General features: G+C 46.7%; 1 protein-coding gene across 1 annotated transcript; it reads left to right on the top strand.

Annotated features, from left to right (window-relative positions):
* Positions 1-619: 619 nt before the first annotated feature.
* CHMP5 (charged multivesicular body protein 5) lies at positions 620-19,116 on the top strand. The gene is made up of 8 exons (XM_060247816.1): positions 620-932; positions 8,876-8,980; positions 9,761-9,807; positions 13,829-13,922; positions 14,009-14,080; positions 14,650-14,758; positions 16,877-16,989; positions 18,550-19,116. The coding sequence occupies exons 1-8, from the start codon at positions 864-866 to the stop codon at positions 18,598-18,600; spliced, it is 660 nt and encodes a 219-aa protein (XP_060103799.1). The 5' UTR covers positions 620-863; the 3' UTR covers positions 18,601-19,116.
* Positions 19,117-19,956: the final 840 nt, after the last annotated feature.

Genomic DNA, 19,956 nt, shown 5'->3' on the forward strand with positions numbered 1-19,956 from the left:
ACATAAGAGAAGCCATGATGGATCAGCCCAATGTCCCATCCAGTCCAACACCCTGTGTCACATAAGAACATAAGAGAAGCCCTGTTGGATCAGGCCAGTGGCCCATCCAGTCCAGCACTCTGCGTCACATAAGAACATAAGAGAAGCCCTGTTGGATCAGGCCAGTGGCCCCTCCAGTCCAACACTCTGTGTCACATAAGAACATAAGAGAAGCCCTGTTGGATCAGGCCAGTGGCCCATCCAGTCCAGCACTCTGCGTCACATAAGAACATAAGAGAAGCCCTGTTGGATCAGGCCAGTGGCCCCTCCAGTCCAACACTCTGTGTCACATAAGAACATAAGAGAAGCCCTGTTGGATCAGGCCAGTGGCCCCTCCAGTCCAACACTCTGTGTCACACAGTGGCCAATATATATGTGTGTGTGTGTATACATACACACACATACTGTGGCTAATAGCCACTGATTGACCTCTGCTCCATATTTTATCCAATCCCCTCTTGAAGCTGCCTATGCTTGCGGCTCTCGAACCGCGGTTTAGCCACCCCTGGGTCCTATAAGAACTTGTCAGTGGGCGCGTCGTTCTGTCCTCATCAAACAAGCGACCGTCCCCCAGCGCTGCGCGATCCCACTTCCGGCTCTAGGCAGGGCGGAAGAGTAGCTTCAGGTGACCCTTCCGCCCACACCGCTCGACGGGCGGCTGTGTGACGTCATCACGCGCGTTAGTTGGCCGTGCCGGGGGGGTGTGTGGCGAGCGCGCAGGCGCAGTCGGAGGCTTCCTGAGGGCGAAGGGCTTTTCGGCGTAAACTTCCTGGTTCCTCCGTCCGGCTTTGGGGCTCCGGGGAGCGCCCGAGAGACCCGCCGCCATGAACCGCTTCTTCGGGAAGTCGAAGCCCAAGGCGCCGCCCCCCAACCTGACGGATTGTATCGGCACGGTCAGTGGGGGGGTTGCTGGGTTACGTTACCATGGAAACACTCCCCCCCCCTCCGTCCTGAGCGGCCTCTGCTGGGATCCGGACCTGCCGGCGCCCTCCTCACCTCAGTGCAGCAAGGGAAGGAGGGCAGGGCTGGCGTTGCCAAGCCCCGGGGGGGGGCGGGGGATCCCCCGGTATGAAGGCCCTCCCCCCGCCTCAGGCTCATCACAAAGCGGGAGGGGGGAAGGGAGGCGTCTGCTGGGCGCTCCATTGTTCCCTGTCGAGACCCATTCCCATAGGGGATGATAGAGAATTGATCCCCAGGTATCTGGGGCTCTGGGGGGGCGGGGCTGTTTTTTGAGATAGAGGCACCAAATTTGCAGCATAGCATCCGATGCCTCTCCTCAAAAGACCTTCCAAGTTTCAAAAGGATTGGACCAGGGGGTCCAGTTCTGTGAGCCCCCAAAGAAGGTGCCCCTATCCTTCATTATTTCTAGTGGAGGGAAGGCATTTAAAAGGTGTGCAGTGGTCCCTTGAAATGGGATGGCCAGAACTCCCTTTGGAGTTCAATTATGTTTGTCACAACCTTGCTCCTGGCTCCACCCCTTTTGTCTCCTGGCTCCACCCCCAAAGTCTCCTGGCTCCACCCCCAAAGTCCCCAGATATTTCCTGAATTGGATTTGGCAGCCCTACAGTGTCAGATTGCCAGACTGTAGGTGGTGCTTGGAGCTCTCCCAGAATTATAGCTGGCCTTCAGGGAACACCTCTCCTGGAGAATATGGGGGCTTCAGGAGGATGCAACAGAAAGTCTTATACTCGTTTCTTTTTCTCCCCCCCCCCCCCGGGACTGCTCTCCAAATCCCCAGCAGTTTCCCAATTGGGAATCTTAGCAGTATGGTTGCCAGCTCTGGGTTGGAAAATTCCTGGAGAGCTAAGGGTGGGGTTTGGGGAGTGGAAGGAGCTCAGTAGGGAAGTGATGTCACTCTAGGAGATCAATTTCTATGGTGTACCATAGAATACAATCCCCTCCCCCCCAAACTGTCATTTTCTCCAGGGGAACTGATTTCTATAGTCTGGAGAACAGTTGATGTTCTGGAATACCGCAAGGCCCTACCTATACTCCACTGTGACTTCTCTCACTTATTGCAACCTACCAGGAAGTTGACAACTCTCAGAGAGAGGAGAGGTATATGGGTGTGTCTGTGTGTGTGAAAGAGAGATCAGATGCCAGAAAATGTCCTTTCCTTGGAAAGGGTGTGAGGGGAGAATTTCTACAAATTTCATTTCCCTCACCTATGCAACAGTTTTTGGCTTTAGCCATGGTGATTCCAGAGAATCTCCACATTCAGAGGTAGTCAGCCCCTGAAGCAACATCAGGGCAGAGTGACCACAGTCTCCCATTCTTTGTTGTGGCGCTTCAGGGCAGCTGGTTGACACACTGAATTAGAAAGACCCAGGTTTGATCTAGCAGGGCATCTCTGGTATTCTCAACTTTCTATTCCGCTTGGCTGGTCCAAGGAGAGGAGCTTGGTCACCCCCATGCTCTGTTGTGCAGTTTGGGATTGGCTGTGAGTCCCTGGTCCATAAAGGTTGCCAGCCGTTACTGTAGTCTGTATAAGGCAGTTAAAATTAATAGAAGTGGTTCTCCAGACTAGGAACTCATGGAATCCAAGTAGGGATGAGCTCCCAGGTCATCTAGTTGCCCTTTTCTTAGAATTGAGATTCAGCTCTGTCTTTCTAAAGTCCCAAGGTGTTGATACACCATCGAGTTAAATCTCAGGTGCACACCTTAAAGTATAAGGAAGATGTCAATGTTAAATCGGTTAGTCCTGAATCATAGGCCTGCCAAAAAACCACATAAACCTCTCAAAGGCTAAGTATCCTGCAAAAGTTGACTAGGCTGCTTATCCACACTTACTTATGACTGTAGTGTATAGTTCATTGGTAGCCGTAAAGGAAAAAATGAATCTGCTTTCTTCCCAATTTGCAGAGTCTTACGTGCATGATAAGGTGGAGGTCAGTCGTACTAGCCAGGCAGTCATGCAAGTGACCATTTACAAAACCCTGTTTATCATGTTCTTTCCTTTGCCCAAGGAGGCCCATTGGCTTGAGTTCGCTTTTGGGGAGTGCAATGGAAGCAGGGTTATGTCCCATTAATGCACTCCTTTTATTAGATGGTGAGAAACTGAAATTTTGCATTTTACCTGGATGCAGTGTGGGATATGCAGTCTTAAACTGGGAATGTCCCCTTTTGCTGCTGCTCCTCCTCCTTCACGTCCTGTTCTCATGTTTGCGGAAAACCATCTGAAAATGTTTCATCAGTTACTGATTCGCATGTGAAATGTTGGGAAAGACTTCCATGCCTTGTCCCACTAGCCTTCTTCTGCAGCTTCCAGGAGACCTTCTTCCTTATCCTCAGTCCATCTTATCTGGACGTTCTTGAAACAAATATAGCCACAAGAATTAAAAGTATTCTTCTCTTAGAAAACCTGGTTTGCATCCCAAATTCAACTCTGTTGCTCTTGGTAGTCCTATAATTCCACTGTGACAGCTTCAGGAGCATTTCTAAAAAAGGTTATAGGGCAGTGCTATCACAGAATGGTTCAGGAAAGCGCTTTATAAAGGTAAAATGACTGTTGACTACTCCACTGTATATAGAACATATCGTTTGTTGTGTGTAATACTCTTGTCACTGCATTGTTTTGATGACGTAATACCAATTTTCTGCACTGCATCTGCACTCTGTATCATACCTCATGTGTCATGCTGATTCAGATATCTGTAATCCCAATCCTAGTAGATGTCAGACCCAAAGACAAGTATAGTTCAAGATCTTTATTCCAGCATCATGAGCAGATACAGGCCTTGTCGGAACTGGCTATCCTGCCAGGTCCTCACCCTTATAAACCTTTGCCCTGAGCATTATAATTCAAGCTAAGCGCGCCAAGCTAAAGCGGGGAATTTTGCGCGGGTTCTCTGCTACTCTCTCATCACCCCAGGTGTCCGTTATCAGCCTCCTGGTTACATCTCTCCAGCTCTCCTGACCTTGGTTGCGTAGTAACTAGCCAGTTCCCAGACATGCTACCCTCCCTTCAGATAAGCAGCAAGAAGCTTCAAAGCTAGCATAGGAAAGCACAGCATTAGCATTGTATAATTGGATAAATATGGCAAGAGGAACATACTGGAATAAAACAAAATGGAGTGACTCTTGACATTCTGGGCTTATCAGGATGCTTGTTGTAAAAGTCTTTAATCAGATCTTTTGCAGTTCGTATCTTTGGAGCTGACCCATTCAGCTTGACTTAAGGGGAAGTGAGTCCATTTGATAAAGTAAAACAGTTCACCACATTTGATCTTAGCATTGAGAATTTTCTGCACTTCGTGATGAATCTGACCACGAACCAGGGTTGGGGGGGGGTTCCGTCTGGGGGTGCCATGATGAGGGGCCAGGGTCCTCCTTCAGATAACTGGCATATAAACAAGGGTGGATATGTTTAAGGTTTTTTGGCAATTCTAATTCAACAGTCACTTTATTTATAATTCATTTGATCGGGAAAGGCCCCAAATACTTCATCTCCAACTTTTTGCAGTTGGGTGCATTGGGTAAATGCTTGGTTGAAATATACACTTTGTCTCCCACTGCTAAGTCCCAAAGTTCAGAGTGTTTTTTATCGTATCAAGTCTTGTATGCCTCTTCGCCCTCTGCAGTTGTTGGCTGATAACTGCCCATCCCACCGCTATCCCTTTCCTCCATTCTGTGAAGTTGGTGGGAGCCGACTGTCAGACAATGGAACTTCAGCTCAACCAGACTTCGATTTGATACAAAGTATAGGTTTTATTAGACCAGACCAGGGTGAGAAGTTCTCTAATAAAACCTATACTTTGTATCAAATCGAAGTCTTGTTGATCTGAAGTTCCATTGTCTGACACCAATGAGGGAGGTGGGAGCTCCGGGAATGGCTTGCTTTCATATCCATACACCGCTTGGAAGGGGCTTACTTTGGTGGCGTTATGTACGCTGTTATTGTAACGCTCGGTTGGGCTGAATTTTTGGGACAAGTATGTGCACGGGTGCAGCTGGCCATCCGGCCCTTCCTGGAGCAATACGACCGCGCGAGCAACAAGTATAGTTCAAGATCTTTATTCCAGCATCATGAGCAGATACAGGCCTTGTCGGAACTGCCTATCCCGCCAGTTCCTCACCCTTGTAAACCTTTGCTCTGACCGTTATAATTCAAACGAAGCTAAAGCGGGGAATTTTGCGCGGGTTCTCTGCTACTCTCTCATCGCCCCAGGTGTCTGTTATCAGCCCCCTGGTTACATCTCTCCAGCTCTCCTGACCTTGGTTGTGTAGTAACTAGCCAGTTCCCAGACATGCCACCCTCCCTTCAGATAAGCAGCAAGAAGCTTCAAAGCACAGCATTAGCGTTGTATAATTGGATACATATGGCAAGAGGAACAGACTGGAATAAAACAAAATGGAGTGACTCTTGACAGTAGATTGCTTATTCGATGTCTCATCCCGTTGATTACAGGAGACCTCATGGGGGCAGAATTTCAGATGCACAGGATAATCTCCAGGGATGAAGCCGTCTGCTCCTTAGGTTTAGACCTGACCCGCTTCTTGCTAAATAAGCCTCCTGCTAATTACAGCAGAGCCTTATTTTCCGAGCTAAGACTTCCTTTGTGGCAGTTATTTTCCTTTGTGCAGTTAGAATGGTTTAAGAATTGGAGCAAGAGTCACATTTTTTAAACTTCAGAGTTATAATGGATTTTAATTCCCCCCCTCACATTTTCAAGAAAGGCACGTGTAACATACTTAAAAAAAAGTAGTACAGTAACTAAAATGGTTTAAGCATGCAAGATAAGCAGGAAATAATACAAGAAGAGAAGATTCAGGTGGGTAGCCATGACCGTGTTGGTCTGAAGCAGCAGAACAAAGGTTGAGTCCAGTGGCGCCTTTAAGACCCTCAAAGTTTTATCCCTGGTATAAGCTTTTGTATGCATGCGTGAATCTGAAGAAGTGTGCATGCACACATGAAAGCTTAAATGTGGAATTAAACTTCGTTCGTCTTAAAGGTGCATAATGTCCTCTAGAGCATTCTGTCATTCACCATCTTGCAAACTGAGGGCCAGGGCTTCCTTGTTGGAATCCATCCGCCTCATGTCGGGTCTACTTTTCCTGCTGGCTTCAACTTTTTCAACATTCTGGTCTTTTCCAGTGAGTCACGTTTTCTGCGTGCGCTTCTGACAAGGCGACCCTATGAAATAAATGTCTTCCAGAAATCCTCTCATAGGCAGCCTCGTTCAGGTCTTGCAAACTGAGGGCTGGGGCTTCTTTTATTGAGTCCATCCATCTTATGTTGGGCCTGTCCTCTTTTCCTCCTGCCTTCAACTTTTCCTAGCATGTTTGTCTTTGCCAGTGAGTCTCGTCTTCTCATAATGGGACCAAAGTACAACAGCCTGTGGAGTGATTTGTTATGAGGGCCAGATCTCACATAAATGAGACCTTGTTGGGCTGGCCATGTCAGGTTAGGCCGGGCCTTGTTGGGCAAGGCCATGTGTGTACCTACTTAAGATTAGGTAGCAGAGATATAAACTTTATAAACACAATTAAATATATTTTTTAAAGAAAACTTAAAACATGCTTAAAACGTTAGCACTTGTTGGTCTTAAAGGCGCTTTCTTTGTATTTCTCTCATGGGATCCAGGGAACTGGGCAAAGGAAGCTCTGGCTCTTTCCTTCCTTCCCCAGGGGACCAGGAGGGGGAGGAGCCTCAGCCAATAGAAGGAAGAGGGGCTTGGCTCAGTAGCTCTGCTGTGTGATTGAGAGAGCCTGGCAAAGCAAGCTCTGCCTTTTCCCCCTTCCTCCCCAAGGGAGGAGCCTCAGCCAATGGAGAAAACAGAGGCTTTGCTCTATAGCTCCTGTGTGATTGAGCAAACCTGGCAAAGCAAGAGATGCAGAAGGAAGCAAGAGAGAGGGAGAAGGAAGCAGATGACAGCCAGTTGCTTGGGGGCCTGATAGGAGCCCTCCGGGGGGCCTGATTTGGCTCCCGGGCTGCATGTTTGACATCACTGCAAGAGAGAACTGAGGCTTGATTTGATCTGGAACCCCCATCTTTGTCTTTAGTTACTCGATATTTATTTATTTACATGGTATAACACTTGTTATAGCTCTAATGAAATTATAACAAAGTATGAAGAATTTAGGGTTGGGTTTTGTGGTGGTGCTAATGAGAAATTGGAGGGCCAGGGTCAGGGGGGGGGGAAGTTTTCTTCCAAGGGCATTTTAAAAAAAAAATTTCAAAGAAAAAAATCCTGGAAAAATTGGGGGAGCTCTAGGGACGCTCTTTGTTGATCCTGCGTTGAGCGGGGGGGGGGGGGGTTTGACTTGATGGCGTGCATGGCCCCCTCCAACTCTGTGATTCGATGGGGGAAAACCCGCCTATAAAATATTTGTTTCCTTTGAACGATTGAATGAAATGCTTTGTAAGACAAGGCTTTCCTTGTTCGAAAATTACTGTATGCTTTCATGTCCGATGATCTGTGTCATTAGATAATAATTCCAATGTTCATTGTAAACGTTTGCAGCATATTTTCAAGGATATGCCTATTAAGTGTGAATGCTTTGGGCGACAATTAATAAGAGTCCAGTGTTTTCAGTGCTACAGGCTTTAACTGTATATTCAGATGTGATGGGAGCCCTGTCTATTTGCAACTATAAGAAAGTGTTTCTGTCCAGATAATACTTTTTTTTTTTTTACTGCAGAATGGGGGGGAGGGGGGTTACCTTCAACTCATATTTGTCTCGCCCCTCAGATGGCAAAAATCAAGCTCCCTTGCTAGGAGAGCGGAGCCTGCAGAAATCGGTGGCTCTCTCAAGTACGTTTGCAGTTTGCTTGTAGAAAATGAAGGCATTTATCCTTTTTAATTCCATAAATATACCAAATAGTACAATTTAAAATTCTTAGTTGTAAATGATGGCCAGTGTGGTGTTAAAAGAGAGCTAGTTTGGTGTAGTGGTTAAGTGTGCGGACTCCTATCTGGGAGAACCGGGTTTGATTCCCCACTCCTCCACTTGCACCTGCTAGCATGGCCTTGGGTCAGCCATAGCTCTGGCAGAGGTTGTCCTTGAAAGGGCAGCTGCTGGGAGAGCTCTCTCCAGCCCCACCCACCTCACAGGGTGTCTGTTGTGGGGGAGGAAGGTAAAGGAGATTGTAAGCCACTCTGAAACTCTTCAGAGTGGAGGGCGGGATATAAATCCAATATCTTCTAAAGCAGTAAAATAAATTTGGTTTGATACCCCAGTGAGAATTCTCTTAACCCTTTCCCTCCCAGATCCTCTTGCACCCAGAGTTACATCGTCCAGCAATTCTGACACAGGGTGGTGGGCGCAGCCTCACGACATGGCTTCCTCAGGGGGCAAAGCCAAACGCAACATGGCTGCTGCAGGAGGTGGAGCCACAACATACAGGAGAAGGCCAAGAGTGTGTTTGGGGGGGGGGGGATAATTTAAAATATTCTCAGGGGAAACGGGGAGAAAGAGAATAAAACAAATACTGCGGTGACAGCTGCTACTGCAATGCTGTTTTAATCTACACTCCCACATGACTCTTCCCCATTTGCTGAAAGCACTTGATGGGTCCCAAGTGAGCTGTCAGTGGGTAGTGTGGTGCCCATGGGCATCATGTTGAGGACTTCTGTGTCTAATAGGTTGGTAGCTGAGGGGCCCAGTGGCTGTTTGGCCCCTGATCCTTAATGTTTAAGTTTCTTGTGGACAGCCCTTCCTCACACGCTATGGATCATACATGGTATATGAAGAGTGCATATTGCTACCTGGCCAACTTGCCGCGGCTAAAGGTTGCTCTAATTTCCACCCCGGCTTTAACGTCTGCAGATGCTTCTGCCGTTACTAAGTTGTGTGTCTCCCCCGCCCCTTTTGTTCTTTCTCGTTCTTGCTAAAGGTGGATGGCAGAGCAGAGTCTATCGACAAGAAAATCTCGAGGCTCGATGCTGAGCTGGTGAAGTACAAAGATCAGATGAAAAAGATGAGGGAAGGGCCTGCAAAGGTGAGATGTGGGCGGCCGGGTGAAGGTGACTCACGCCATACCAGGCTTCACCCAGTTCGGCGGGTTTCGTTTTAATACCAAAGTGGCATGCCTTCTGTATGTTTATAAAATCAGAAACGCGTGTGGATTTACTGCTTGGTTTTTTAAAAAATGTCTCCCAAGTTTTTAGAAATGCCACTACCTGCTTCCCCCCTGTAAGTGGGGAGGGACAGTGGCTCAGTGGTAGAGCATCTGCTTGGGAAGCAGAAGGTCCCAGGTTCAATCCCCGGTATCTCCAAAAAAAGGGTCCAGGCAAATAGGTGTGAAAAACCTCAGCTTGAGACCCTGGAGAGCCGCTGCCAGTCTGAGAAGACAATACTGACTTTGATGGACCAAGGGTCTGATTCAGTAGAAGGCAGCTTCATATGTTCATTAGGATCCCTCATATGTTCAAGTGTTGTCTCAGTATCTGAGGCCTGAGCTTGTCCGCAGTGCGTGACCCTGACTGGGTGACCTCTTAGGGGTGTGGTGAAGCTCAGTTGGTGGGAGGGGGAAGAGGAGCTGGAACCCTGCCCCCGGAGAGGAAGGGCGGGAGCTGCTGGTCAGGCTCGCTCACTTGAGCGCTTCGTACATCAGGCTGCCAGTCTGTTAATGCTGTCAGAGAATGTTAACATTTGCATTCCTGAGCTCATTGGAGCAGAAACTTGATACGTTAAGTTTTAAAACAACAACTGTCAGATGGCAAGGGCGGTCTGTCTTCAGCAGCTGAGTTGTTAATCCCCATTATTGTTTCTCTTCTAGAACATGGTAAAGCAGAAAGCACTTCGGGTGTTGAAACAGAAGCGAATGTAAGTTTAATTCAGTTCGTCTTTACTTTTCCTCTGAAAAACTGATTTCCTTTCAGGAAGTGGAACCAAAAGTCTAGCTGCTGCTGGGGCTTTTCCTTACATTACTGTGGATCTAACCTGTTCCAAGCAGCCCCGTGGCACGGAGTAGTAAAGCTGCAATACTGCAGTCCAGACTCTCTGCTCATGACATGAGTTCGATCCCGGCGGAAGCTGGGCTCAGGTAGCCGGCTCAGATTGACTCAGCCTTCCATCCTTCCGAGGTCGGTAAAATGAGTCCCCAGCTTGCTGGGGGGAAAGTGTAGATGACTGGGGAAGGCAATGGCAAACCACCCTGTAAAAAGTCTGCCGTGAAAACATTGTGAAAGCAGCATCACCCCAGAATCGGAAATGACTGGTGCTTGCACAGGGGACTACCTTTAGCTTTTGGCAAGAGCCCCATGGTGCAGAGTGGTAAAGCTGCAGTACTGCAGTTGGAACCCTCTGCTCACGACCTGAGTTTGATCCCAGCGGAAGCTGGTTCAGGTAGCCAGCTCAGGTTGACTCAGCCCTTCCATTCTTCTGAGGTTGGTAAAATGAGTACCCAGCTTGCTGGGGGGAAAGTGTAGATGACTGGGGAAGGCAATGGCAAACCACCCCGTAAAAAATGTCTGCCGTGAAAATGTCATGATGTGACGTCACCCCAGAGTTGGAAACGACTGGTGCTTGCACAGGGGACTACCTTTAGCTTTTTAACCTGTTCCAAGTCCACAGCACTGACTGTTACTGCGGTCTCGGTTCTCTGCACTGTTGCTCAGCAGCAGACAGACACAGAGGTAGGCAAGGAGAGAAGGTTCCCGGGAGGAAGATGACAGGAGGAGAAGCCAGGATCTTTAGATGCACTTGAAGAGAAGAGGAGGCCAAGCCAGTGTGGGGCAGTGGTTACAGAATTGGGCAAAAACTGGTGAGATCTGTGTTCCACTCCCCACCTGGCTGTGGGTGACCTTGGGCCAGCGCCTTTCAGCCAAGCCTGCTTTGCAGGGTTGTTATGAGGATAAAATGGGAAACTATCTGGCAGCCCAGAGCCTGCAATCCAGCTCGCCTCTCCTGCCGCTCTGACTAAGACTGGACGGTGTGCAAGCTGTCACTTTTCCTCTTCCTGTCAGCACATCTGCATGATTGGTGGCTGGGTCAAGGGGAGCCTGCCTCCGCCTTCTCAGGGCTTTCTGCCCAGAGCCAGAGGGAACAGCCCTGCCCCCCCCCCCCCCTCGTTCACCCATCCCAGAAGTCTCTGTGCCCAGCCAGCAAAGAAACAGGAACGTGCAAGCCAGGAAAATGAAAAGATGGAGGTGTCCCACGTCAGAGATACTGATGTGTTCTTTAGTTCTTAATGTTGAGGCTTTTGACTGAAAACTCTAATGAAAGCTTGTTGACCCAGGGAGTGATCATGGCTTCCATTTTTAAAAGCGTGCCAACAAGTATTGCTGTGTGTTACGTCACCACCTACGCTTTAAGTTACATCCTTGACGAGTGTTGTGCTTCTCACTGTGTCTTAGTAGCTTAGCATAAGGCTCTTGGGTGGGCTGATCGGTGTCCCTGCCGTGTTCCTGGGTCATCTGTAAGTAGTCTACTCAGAGCTGTTCTAGGAGAGCACTTGGATTATGTACCCTTTCTTTGGGGTCAGTGCTTTGCATATAGAAACAGAAAACCTTTTCTCACAAAATTCTGCATCGTAAACACCGGCTGCCACGCTGTAAGCAAAGGGATATGTTTTCTTTTTTTTTGAGTTTGCACTTGGGGTGAGCGCTGTGCGAGATTAACGTCATGATGCTGAAAAGAATATGACAGTCCTCTGCATGGTGCTGCAGTTCCACCCTCCCACTGTAATGCTGGCATCACGAGCAGTGTGCCCATCGAAGCTGCAGGTTTCCTGAGGCAGTGGTCCCCAGCCTTTTTGGCACCAGGGACTGGTTTCGTGGAAGACAATTTTTGGTTTGGGGATGATACAATTATGCACTTTATTTCTGTTAGTTTGGTGTGGTGGTGAAGTGTGCGGACTCTTATCTGGGAGAACCGGGTTTGATTCCCCACTCCTCCACTTGCAGCTGCTGGAATGGCCTTGGGTCAGCCATAGCTCTCACAGAGTTGTCCTTGAAAGTGCAACTTCTAGGGAGAGCTCTCCCAGCCCCACCCACCTCACAGGGTGTCTGTCGTAGGGGAGGAAGATAAAGAAGATTGTGAGCTGCTCTGCGATTCGGAGTGGAGGACAGGATATAAATCCAATGTCGTCTCATTATTACTACATTGTAATATATGATGAAATAATTATACAAATGACCTGGTTGCTAACAGGCCATGGACTGGTACTGGTCCATGGCCCGGGGGTTGGGGACCCCTGTCCTAACGTATAGTTGGGCCGTGATGCACAGAGAGTGTCAAGCATCAATATTTCTCAGTAATCAGTCTTTTGTTATTTAATCAAAAGTTGCTTTATTGTAGAAACTCCATAGCTTTGCCAAGGACAGACTCCTTGGAAGTAATGACGTACGCAGACTTACATGGTTACTTTATAGGATAGCTTCAAAGGGTACCATACAGATGCAATTTGAGTCACAGGTTCAAAGGTTACTACATAGTATATCTTTTATTACTAAGGAATGTAGGCTATTAAAAACATCTCCCTTTCTCACACTTTCTCTGAGGCCAGATAAGACCTGTCTGTGTGAATCTGGGGGAGAGGCGCATCGCACTGTTACCAGCCAGGCTAATCTAAACATCCTTGGGCCAGATGGATTTATTACTTGCCCGTAGGTTGTAAAAGAGGGGGGAGCAGGAGAGGTTTGTCTTAGGGACCATCATGGCACACAGAAATATGCATGCTTGACAGAGAGATACAATATTAAAGGGTGAGCGGTCTCCATTGTTCAGAACATGAAACCAGTTTGCATTTTTCTTCATCAGTGGGATGGCCGGCAAACTAAAATTGCTCTGAGAACTGCTGCTTACATGCAGCCCGCTGATTGGCCATCTCTGCCCTGAGTCTTGGGGACAAGGTCTCAGGTATTGCGCAGGCGCTTGGTGGAAACGTCTCTCTCTGGGAAGCAGGACAGACTCTATTGCAGTAGCTTGTGAAGTCAAACAGCTCAACGTGGGACATGTTTCTGGCATAATTCAAGGTGCTGGTCTTGACCTTCAAAGTCCTATATGGTTTGGGACCAACATTCCTTGAAGGTCCACCTAAGTCCCGTATGAACCCACCAGCCCTACTTTGAGTGGTCCACTTTTTGAGATTAGGCAAGTGGCAACCTGGGAGAGGCCTTCTTAGTCATGGCACTAAAGCTCTGAAACTCTGTCCCCAAGAAGATTCTTCTGTCCTCCTTCTGTTGCCACCTTCAGCCAGCGGGTGAAGCCTTTTTTTGTTTCACTTGGCATTCTTGTAGTTGGTGCCAGGTCTGGACTTGAGATGTCTTCCATTAACCTTGGCGGAATCCCTGCTCATTCTCCTTGCCTTTTACTGAAAGAAAACAAGGCTTGAAGGCTGGCAGTACTGTTGAGGGAGAGCCAGGTTTGATTCCCCACTCCTCCACTTACAGCTGTTGGAATGGCCTTGGGGCAGTCATGGCTCTCCTAGGAGTTGTCCTTGAAAGGGCCGCTGCTGGGAGAGCCCTCTCAGCCACTTCACAGGGTGTCTGTTGTGGAGGGAGAAGATATAGGAGATTGTAAGCCGCTCTGAGTCTCTGATTCAGCGAGAAGGGCGGGGTATAAATCTGCAGTCTTCTTCTTCATTCTGTCAATGATCCCTCCTTCCTAACCATTATTTTAATGTTTAATGTTTTCGGGGTTTTTTTCTTTTGTATATTGTTTGAATGATATGTGTTTGGGTGGGAAGTTGATTGTAGTGGGTTTATAATGTAATTTCATAATGTATTTTTAAGATTGTTAGCCATCTTAGTAGCTCTTGTCAGAGCAGAAAGGTGGGATACAAATTTTGTACATGAATGATGTTGATGGCTCAGGGCCTGAAGACTATCTGTTTGGAACGCAGGTATGAAAACCAGCGGGATAACCTGGCCCAGCAGTCTTTCAATATGGAGCAAGCCAATTACACCATCCAGTCTCTGAAGGACACAAAAACAACGGTAACTGGGTTTTCTGCTTCAGTTTTGACTTCTGCAGTCTGTGCATATCTCAAATGGCTGTAAATGCCGTCTGGTTCCTTTTGCAGGTTGATGCTATGAAATTGGGAGTAAAAGAAATGAAAAAAGCTTACAAGCAAGTCAAAATTGATCAGATCGAGGTGAGTGTCATTTTTGGATATGGTTCATTTGTGTAATCTTTTGTCAGCTCTTGCTGTAAGGATTGAACCAGGTTCTTTCTGTTATACCTTTGCAGTCATTTTGGAATTAATCTTATTTCCACACTAATCTTGAGGAATAATTAGCGTACAAATGATATCTTGTATGAGTTGGGCAGCTGCTTTGATGCTTTTTGAGGCTAAGACTTTTCTGGGGACAGGAGTGAAAAGAAAAAAGAACAGGGCTTTTTTTATAGAGAAAGCCCAGCAGGAATTCATTTGCATATTAGGCCACACCCTTGACATCACCATTGTTTCACACAGGGCTTTTTCTACAGCAGGAACTCATTTGCATATTAGACCACACCCTCTGCCCCCCAAGCTAGCCGGAACTGCATCCCTGTGTGTTCCTGCTCAAAAATGCCCTGAAAATAAGCAATTATAAGGATTTGAATATTGGACAATTGCATGAGTTAACTTGGCAGAAAGTTTACATCCGGTAGATAAAGAAGCCCAACTGATGTAGCTTGTGCTTGGTGTCATTTGAGTCTGCATTTTACGATACATTCCAGGACTTGCAAGATCAGCTGGAGGACATGATGGAAGAAGCTGGTGAGATCCAGGAAGCCCTGGGCCGTAGTTACGGAACCCCAGAGATCGATGAAGATGACCTGGAGGCGGGTGAGTTGCAGATCGTTTCTAGGTCCACTTCCGCCAGGACTGCGAGACTGGCTGCCTACAGACGTCACAATAAACTGTACAGCAAGCAGGTGTTTTACAGTTGATTTGGTTTGCCTTCCAGAATTAAGCAACAAATTCTGGCTTGCACACAATCCTCCTTTCCCTGCTTTTTGCTTGTAGTAAAACATTTCTCGGCCCCGAAACGTTCGGACAAACAATTGAGATTCCGCATGATAGGAAAGGTTTCTGCACCTATGTCCCAGCTGGAACAGATCCTACCAAAAAAGGAAACATTTTGGATCTTGACCTTGGTGTCTCGAGGCTTGAACGAGGCACATCCTTCTGTTGCCATCTCATGTGGCCCCAGGGTTGCACTTCCTTTCCCATACTCTTGTGCCCAGGCTCTGTGGCTCGTATGTTGTGGTCCTAAGGATGAGACTGTCGTGTTTTAATAGCATGGGACTCCGGGTTAACAAAAAACAAAACTTTATTTGTACTATAAACGTATTGGTTTCAATATGTTTTGCAATTTATCTCTTTAGTGAATAAAACAGTGTATGTTATTAACTTCTGATTGAGGAGCTGCACTCTTTCTCGTCACAATCACTCCTCTGTCTCAAACTCCTCCTCCTCTTCAGAATATACCTTGTCCAGTTGTTATTATATGTCGCTCAGTTAAATCTTTCCCTATTAACCTCAGGTTTCCGTCAGATCCTTTCTCACGCACTCTTATAATACTCTAAATGGTTAAGTCCCCACGTCTTTCAATAACGTCTTTGTATTTCAAATAAGTTCATTTATAGTAAAGGAGCATGGTATCTCATAGACACTGTCAGTGTGGAAATTGACTAGCAGAATCAGAACAAGGATTATATAGGTAGCCGATGGCCATTAATAGCCAGTGGGCATATTTCAAACTGCTGAAAGGTTACAGGTTAGAATAACAATTCTACATCATTAATAATACTACAAGGTATGCAGGAACTAATAAGGGGAAGAGAGACCTGGGAAATGGAAGGGAGGATCAGAGACCTTGAACACACTGGCTTCACCGTCTCACATTCTTTAGAAGATACAACACAGGCCTCAGCCGTAAAACATGGGTTACTGCTGATTGGAAATAAACAGGGGACTTAACATTTGTCTTCTATAAGTGTTCTACTTTCCCTCCCTAGTATCCTAGTGCTTTTCACAGCACTTTATAACATTCTGATCAGATGACTGCTTTGTCAGACTCTGTAGGCTGCTATTAACTGCTGACTGATTGACCTGCCTTCTCTCTCTCTCCACACCCCCTCCACTGGCTCTGCCCATACACTCTCAGTCACCAAGAAGGCACCTCACTTACTCATCCCCCTCTTTCACCCCCCTCCCACCTTGTTCTGCGACTTACCATTTAAAGAAGCACACCCTTAAAACTTTAAATCATTACATGTCTACCTATGCTGCCATCTTGGGATGGACTAGCTACAGGGGTCCCCAACCCCCTGTCTATGGACCGGTACTGGTCCGTGGCTTGTTAGCAACTGGGCTGTGAGTTATATAATTATTGCATCATATATTACAATGTAGTAATAATAATAAGACGACGACATTGGATTTATATCCTGCCCTCCACTTTGAATCTCAGAGTTTCAGAGCGGCTCACAATCTCCTTTACCTTCCTCCCCCACAACAGACACCCTGTGAGGTGGGTGATGCTGAGAGAGCTCTCCCCAGAAGCTGCCCTTTCAAGGACAACTCTCTGAGAGCTATGGCTGACCCAAGGCCATTCCAGCAGCTACAAGTGGAGGAATGGGGAATCAAACCTCTTCCAAATAAGAGTCTGCACACTTAACCATCACACCAAAATAAAATGCCCAATTGTATCATCCCAAAACCATCAAACTCCCCCCCCTCGAGTCTGTGGAAAAATTGTCCTCCACAGAACTGGTTTCTGGTGCCAAAAAGGATGGGGACCACTGGACTAGCAAACTTATATCAGCTGTGTGATAGCCAGAGCTCTGATTTTAAGTGGTGTTCTGCATGCGTTTGAGTTTGTTGTGTATTTTGCAAATTGGTCTGCCCTCCGTTTGTGTGTTGCATATCAAGAGGAATTCTGTGTTCTAACCATTTCAGAATTGGAGGCTTTGGGGGATGAACTTCTGGCTGACGAGGATAGTTCTTATCTGGATGAAGCGGCGTCTGTCCCCACAGTTCCAGAGGGCATGCCAACCGAATCAAAAAACAAGGTACGCCGATATAATGCTGAATATATGTAGCACTGCAGCCATCAGCAAAGCCTTTGGGCTTTCCGTCTTCTCGACGATCTTGCCACTTTTGATGCTAGAAGCTGGGCTGGGGAATTGATTTTTAAAACTTAAAAGCATGTCAACAAAGGAACTCTATTTAGAGAATTGTGACAGCCCATCTTGAAATGATGCAATTAGGATTATAAATTTTTGCTGTATTTTTCCTGCTTCTGGCATTTCAACCCTGAGGAGCAAGTATCGCAATAGATGTGCTTTTTGATCAGAACTGCTCTGGGTAGTCTCCTGGTCACGCAGGGGTGGCCAAGGGTAGCTCTCCAGATGTTTTTTGCCTGCAACTCCCATCAGCTCCAGCCAGCATGGCCAATGGCTGGGGCTGATGGGAGTTGTAGGCAAAAAATAGCCTGGAGAGCTACCGTCGGCCACCCCTGTATGGACTACAGGAGATGTTAAGGCTCACGTCAACATTTCATCAAGCCACGGGGAAAGGACAATGGCCAGCTCAGACGTCTCACCAAACGACAAGCCGTTATTTGCAAATTGCTCACATGTTGGAATTGGAAACCCCAGTTGGAAGTGGGTTTGCATTGTTTGATTTGACAAATTGTATTTACAACCATTGCTCTACCTCCAAAGGCTGCCGCCTCTCGGAGACAGGAGTGAATGAGCAAACCTCTGAAGCTGAATGTGGGGAACTGAAAACAAAAGCAGAGAGACCATTCTAAACGATGGTTTGCCTGTTATGCTTATATCAGAGTTGAGTTCCAAACCACGGTTAGCTTAAGCCATGGCTTGTTGCGATGCCTGAACGGAGTATTCACCTTTCTAATGTTTAACCTCAAATACCACATCAGTGATTTACTGCTTAGTTAATATAAAATTATATAATAATAGATACAGAAAACTTCCGGAATCCACATGTGTACATGTGCGAGAGAATAGTCTTTAAATGATCCAGTACACCCCTGTATGTATGTCTATAAGGAAATCAAGTCAACTATCCCATTTGATGCCTGCAAATTTGGTTTTGGCTCCTCTAGATGCTCCTAGTTTGGCATTTCTCCTGCCAAGCATCTGTAGATATCTCTCCGTCTTCCATTATCTTTGCAAATCAAAGCTAATGTCAAAAGGCCATGTTTAGGTCTTCTAAGCCTGCTCAACTGGGTGTTTTGGAAGACAGTAAATGTTAATAAATGGTTTGTGACGGCTTTTTTTGTAGCAAGAGCTCCTTTGCATATTAGGCCACACCCCCTGATGTAGCCAATCCTCCAAGAGCTTACAGTAGACCCTGAGCTAAGAGCCCTGTAAGCTCTTGGAGGATTGGCTACATCAGGGGTGTGCGGCCTAAGATGCAAAGGAGTTCCTGCTACAAAAAAAGCCCTGGTTTGTGAAGAGTTATTGCAAAGGTTGCTGTTAGTTGTGCAGATGTTTTAGGATTGTACCACAGAATTAAATGCTTCTGATGGCAATCTGGAAGATTTCTCAGTAGTTGGACACGGGGAGAGACTTTCACCATTTAAACTGCTTTTTCCCCTCTCACAGGACGGCGTGTTGGTGGATGAATTTGGATTGCCACAGATCCCTGCCACATAATTCGTTGGGTCAGCTGGGAAGGCTGGTTTTCCACTTTACACACTTTTTAACAAAAACGCTTGAGGATCTGGAAACTGTGGCTTTCCACAGAGCTGTTCCATGTCTCCACATTATGGAACGTGGAATAAATGACAGAGATAATTCCCTTCCTTTTGAAGACATTTTACTACTAGATTTTTTGTATTAATGGCAAGAGGTTGGCCGCCGCTCTTTCCTTTGCTGAGAACCATCCGGAGTGCTGAATCTTGGCTAGATCACTCCTGTAGAAGTTATTGTATGGAAATATTTGTGTCTATTTATAGTTTTGATTTGCATTGCTCTCAAACACAAAAGGGGATTGTTGTGGTTTTTTCTGCCAAGGACTTCCATCGTGCTTGCTTTGATTGTAATTTTTCTAAGATGACTATAATGTTATTCGCCATAACCGTTAAGTATAACTTTAACAACTACATCCAGAGAAGAAAGCCTTGTATAATCCACGTTGACATAAAACGAATACCATGTAGAGTACCTCAATCCTGTTGTTTGGGACTTTTTTTGAAGAACATGTTCCTTTTATTTTAAAAACTGCAGTGTCGATTGTTTAGCATTATTGGTCTTATGTGGCTGATGAATGTAGTTCTATCAAATTCCACATATGAACGACTGTTTTTTTTGGGGTGGGGGGGGTGGGGTGTTCTCCAAGCTCCAAAATGCATCCTTGGTGGGGCAGTCTAATGTCCCGTTACCAGCAACCTCATACAAAATGCTTTTCAGAACGGCAGGAAGATTGTTAAGGATTTGAGCTACATAAGAAGAGCCCTGCTGCGTGAGACCTGGTGGTCCACCTAGTCCAGCATTCTGGTCCCGCATAGTGACAAACCCATTCCTTTGGAGGTCCAGCAGCAGGGCATTGAGGCCAAGGTCTTCCCCTGCTGTTGTCTCCTGGGAATGGGATTCAGAGATTTACTGCCTCTGAACATGGAGGTTCCCTTCAGTTACCCTGGCTGGTAGCCACTGATAAGACTTCTCCATGAGTCCATCTGCTTTCCTTTTAAAGCTGTCTATTGAACATATGAAGCTGCCTTCTACTGAATCAGACCCTCGGTCCCTCAAAGTCAGTCGTCTACTCAGACTGGCAGTGGCTCTCCAGCTGAGGTTTTTCATGCCAACTTGCCTGGACCCTTTTTAGTTGGAGATGCCTGGGATTGAACCTGGGACCTTCTGCTTACCAAGCAGATGCTCTACCACTGAGCCAACATCCCTCCCCATATTCCTGTGGCCATCACTACATCCTCTGGCTGCCAATTCCATATTCTAATCACTCTCAGTGTAGTTTCATTGGATGCCCTCAAGTTCTTGTCTTTTGGGAGAGGG

The sequence above is a fragment of the Heteronotia binoei genome, chromosome 10, assembly GCF_032191835.1.
Source record: "Heteronotia binoei isolate CCM8104 ecotype False Entrance Well chromosome 10, APGP_CSIRO_Hbin_v1, whole genome shotgun sequence".
NCBI lineage: Eukaryota > Metazoa > Chordata > Lepidosauria > Squamata > Gekkonidae > Heteronotia > Heteronotia binoei.

What these genes read in the sequence shown, in the direction of transcription:
- CHMP5 (XM_060247816.1), top strand. Translation starts at nt 864, where the DNA reads ATGAACCGCTTCTTCGGGAAGTCGAAGCCCAAGGCGCCGCCCCCCAAC. An exon ending in TGACGGATTGTATCGGCACG is followed by an intron (nt 933 to 8,875) that starts GTCAGTGGGGGG and finishes TTCTTGCTAAAG; the next exon opens with GTGGATGGCAGAGCAGAGTC. An exon ending in TGAGGGAAGGGCCTGCAAAG is followed by an intron (nt 8,981 to 9,760) that starts GTGAGATGTGGG and finishes TTTCTCTTCTAG; the next exon opens with AACATGGTAAAGCAGAAAGC.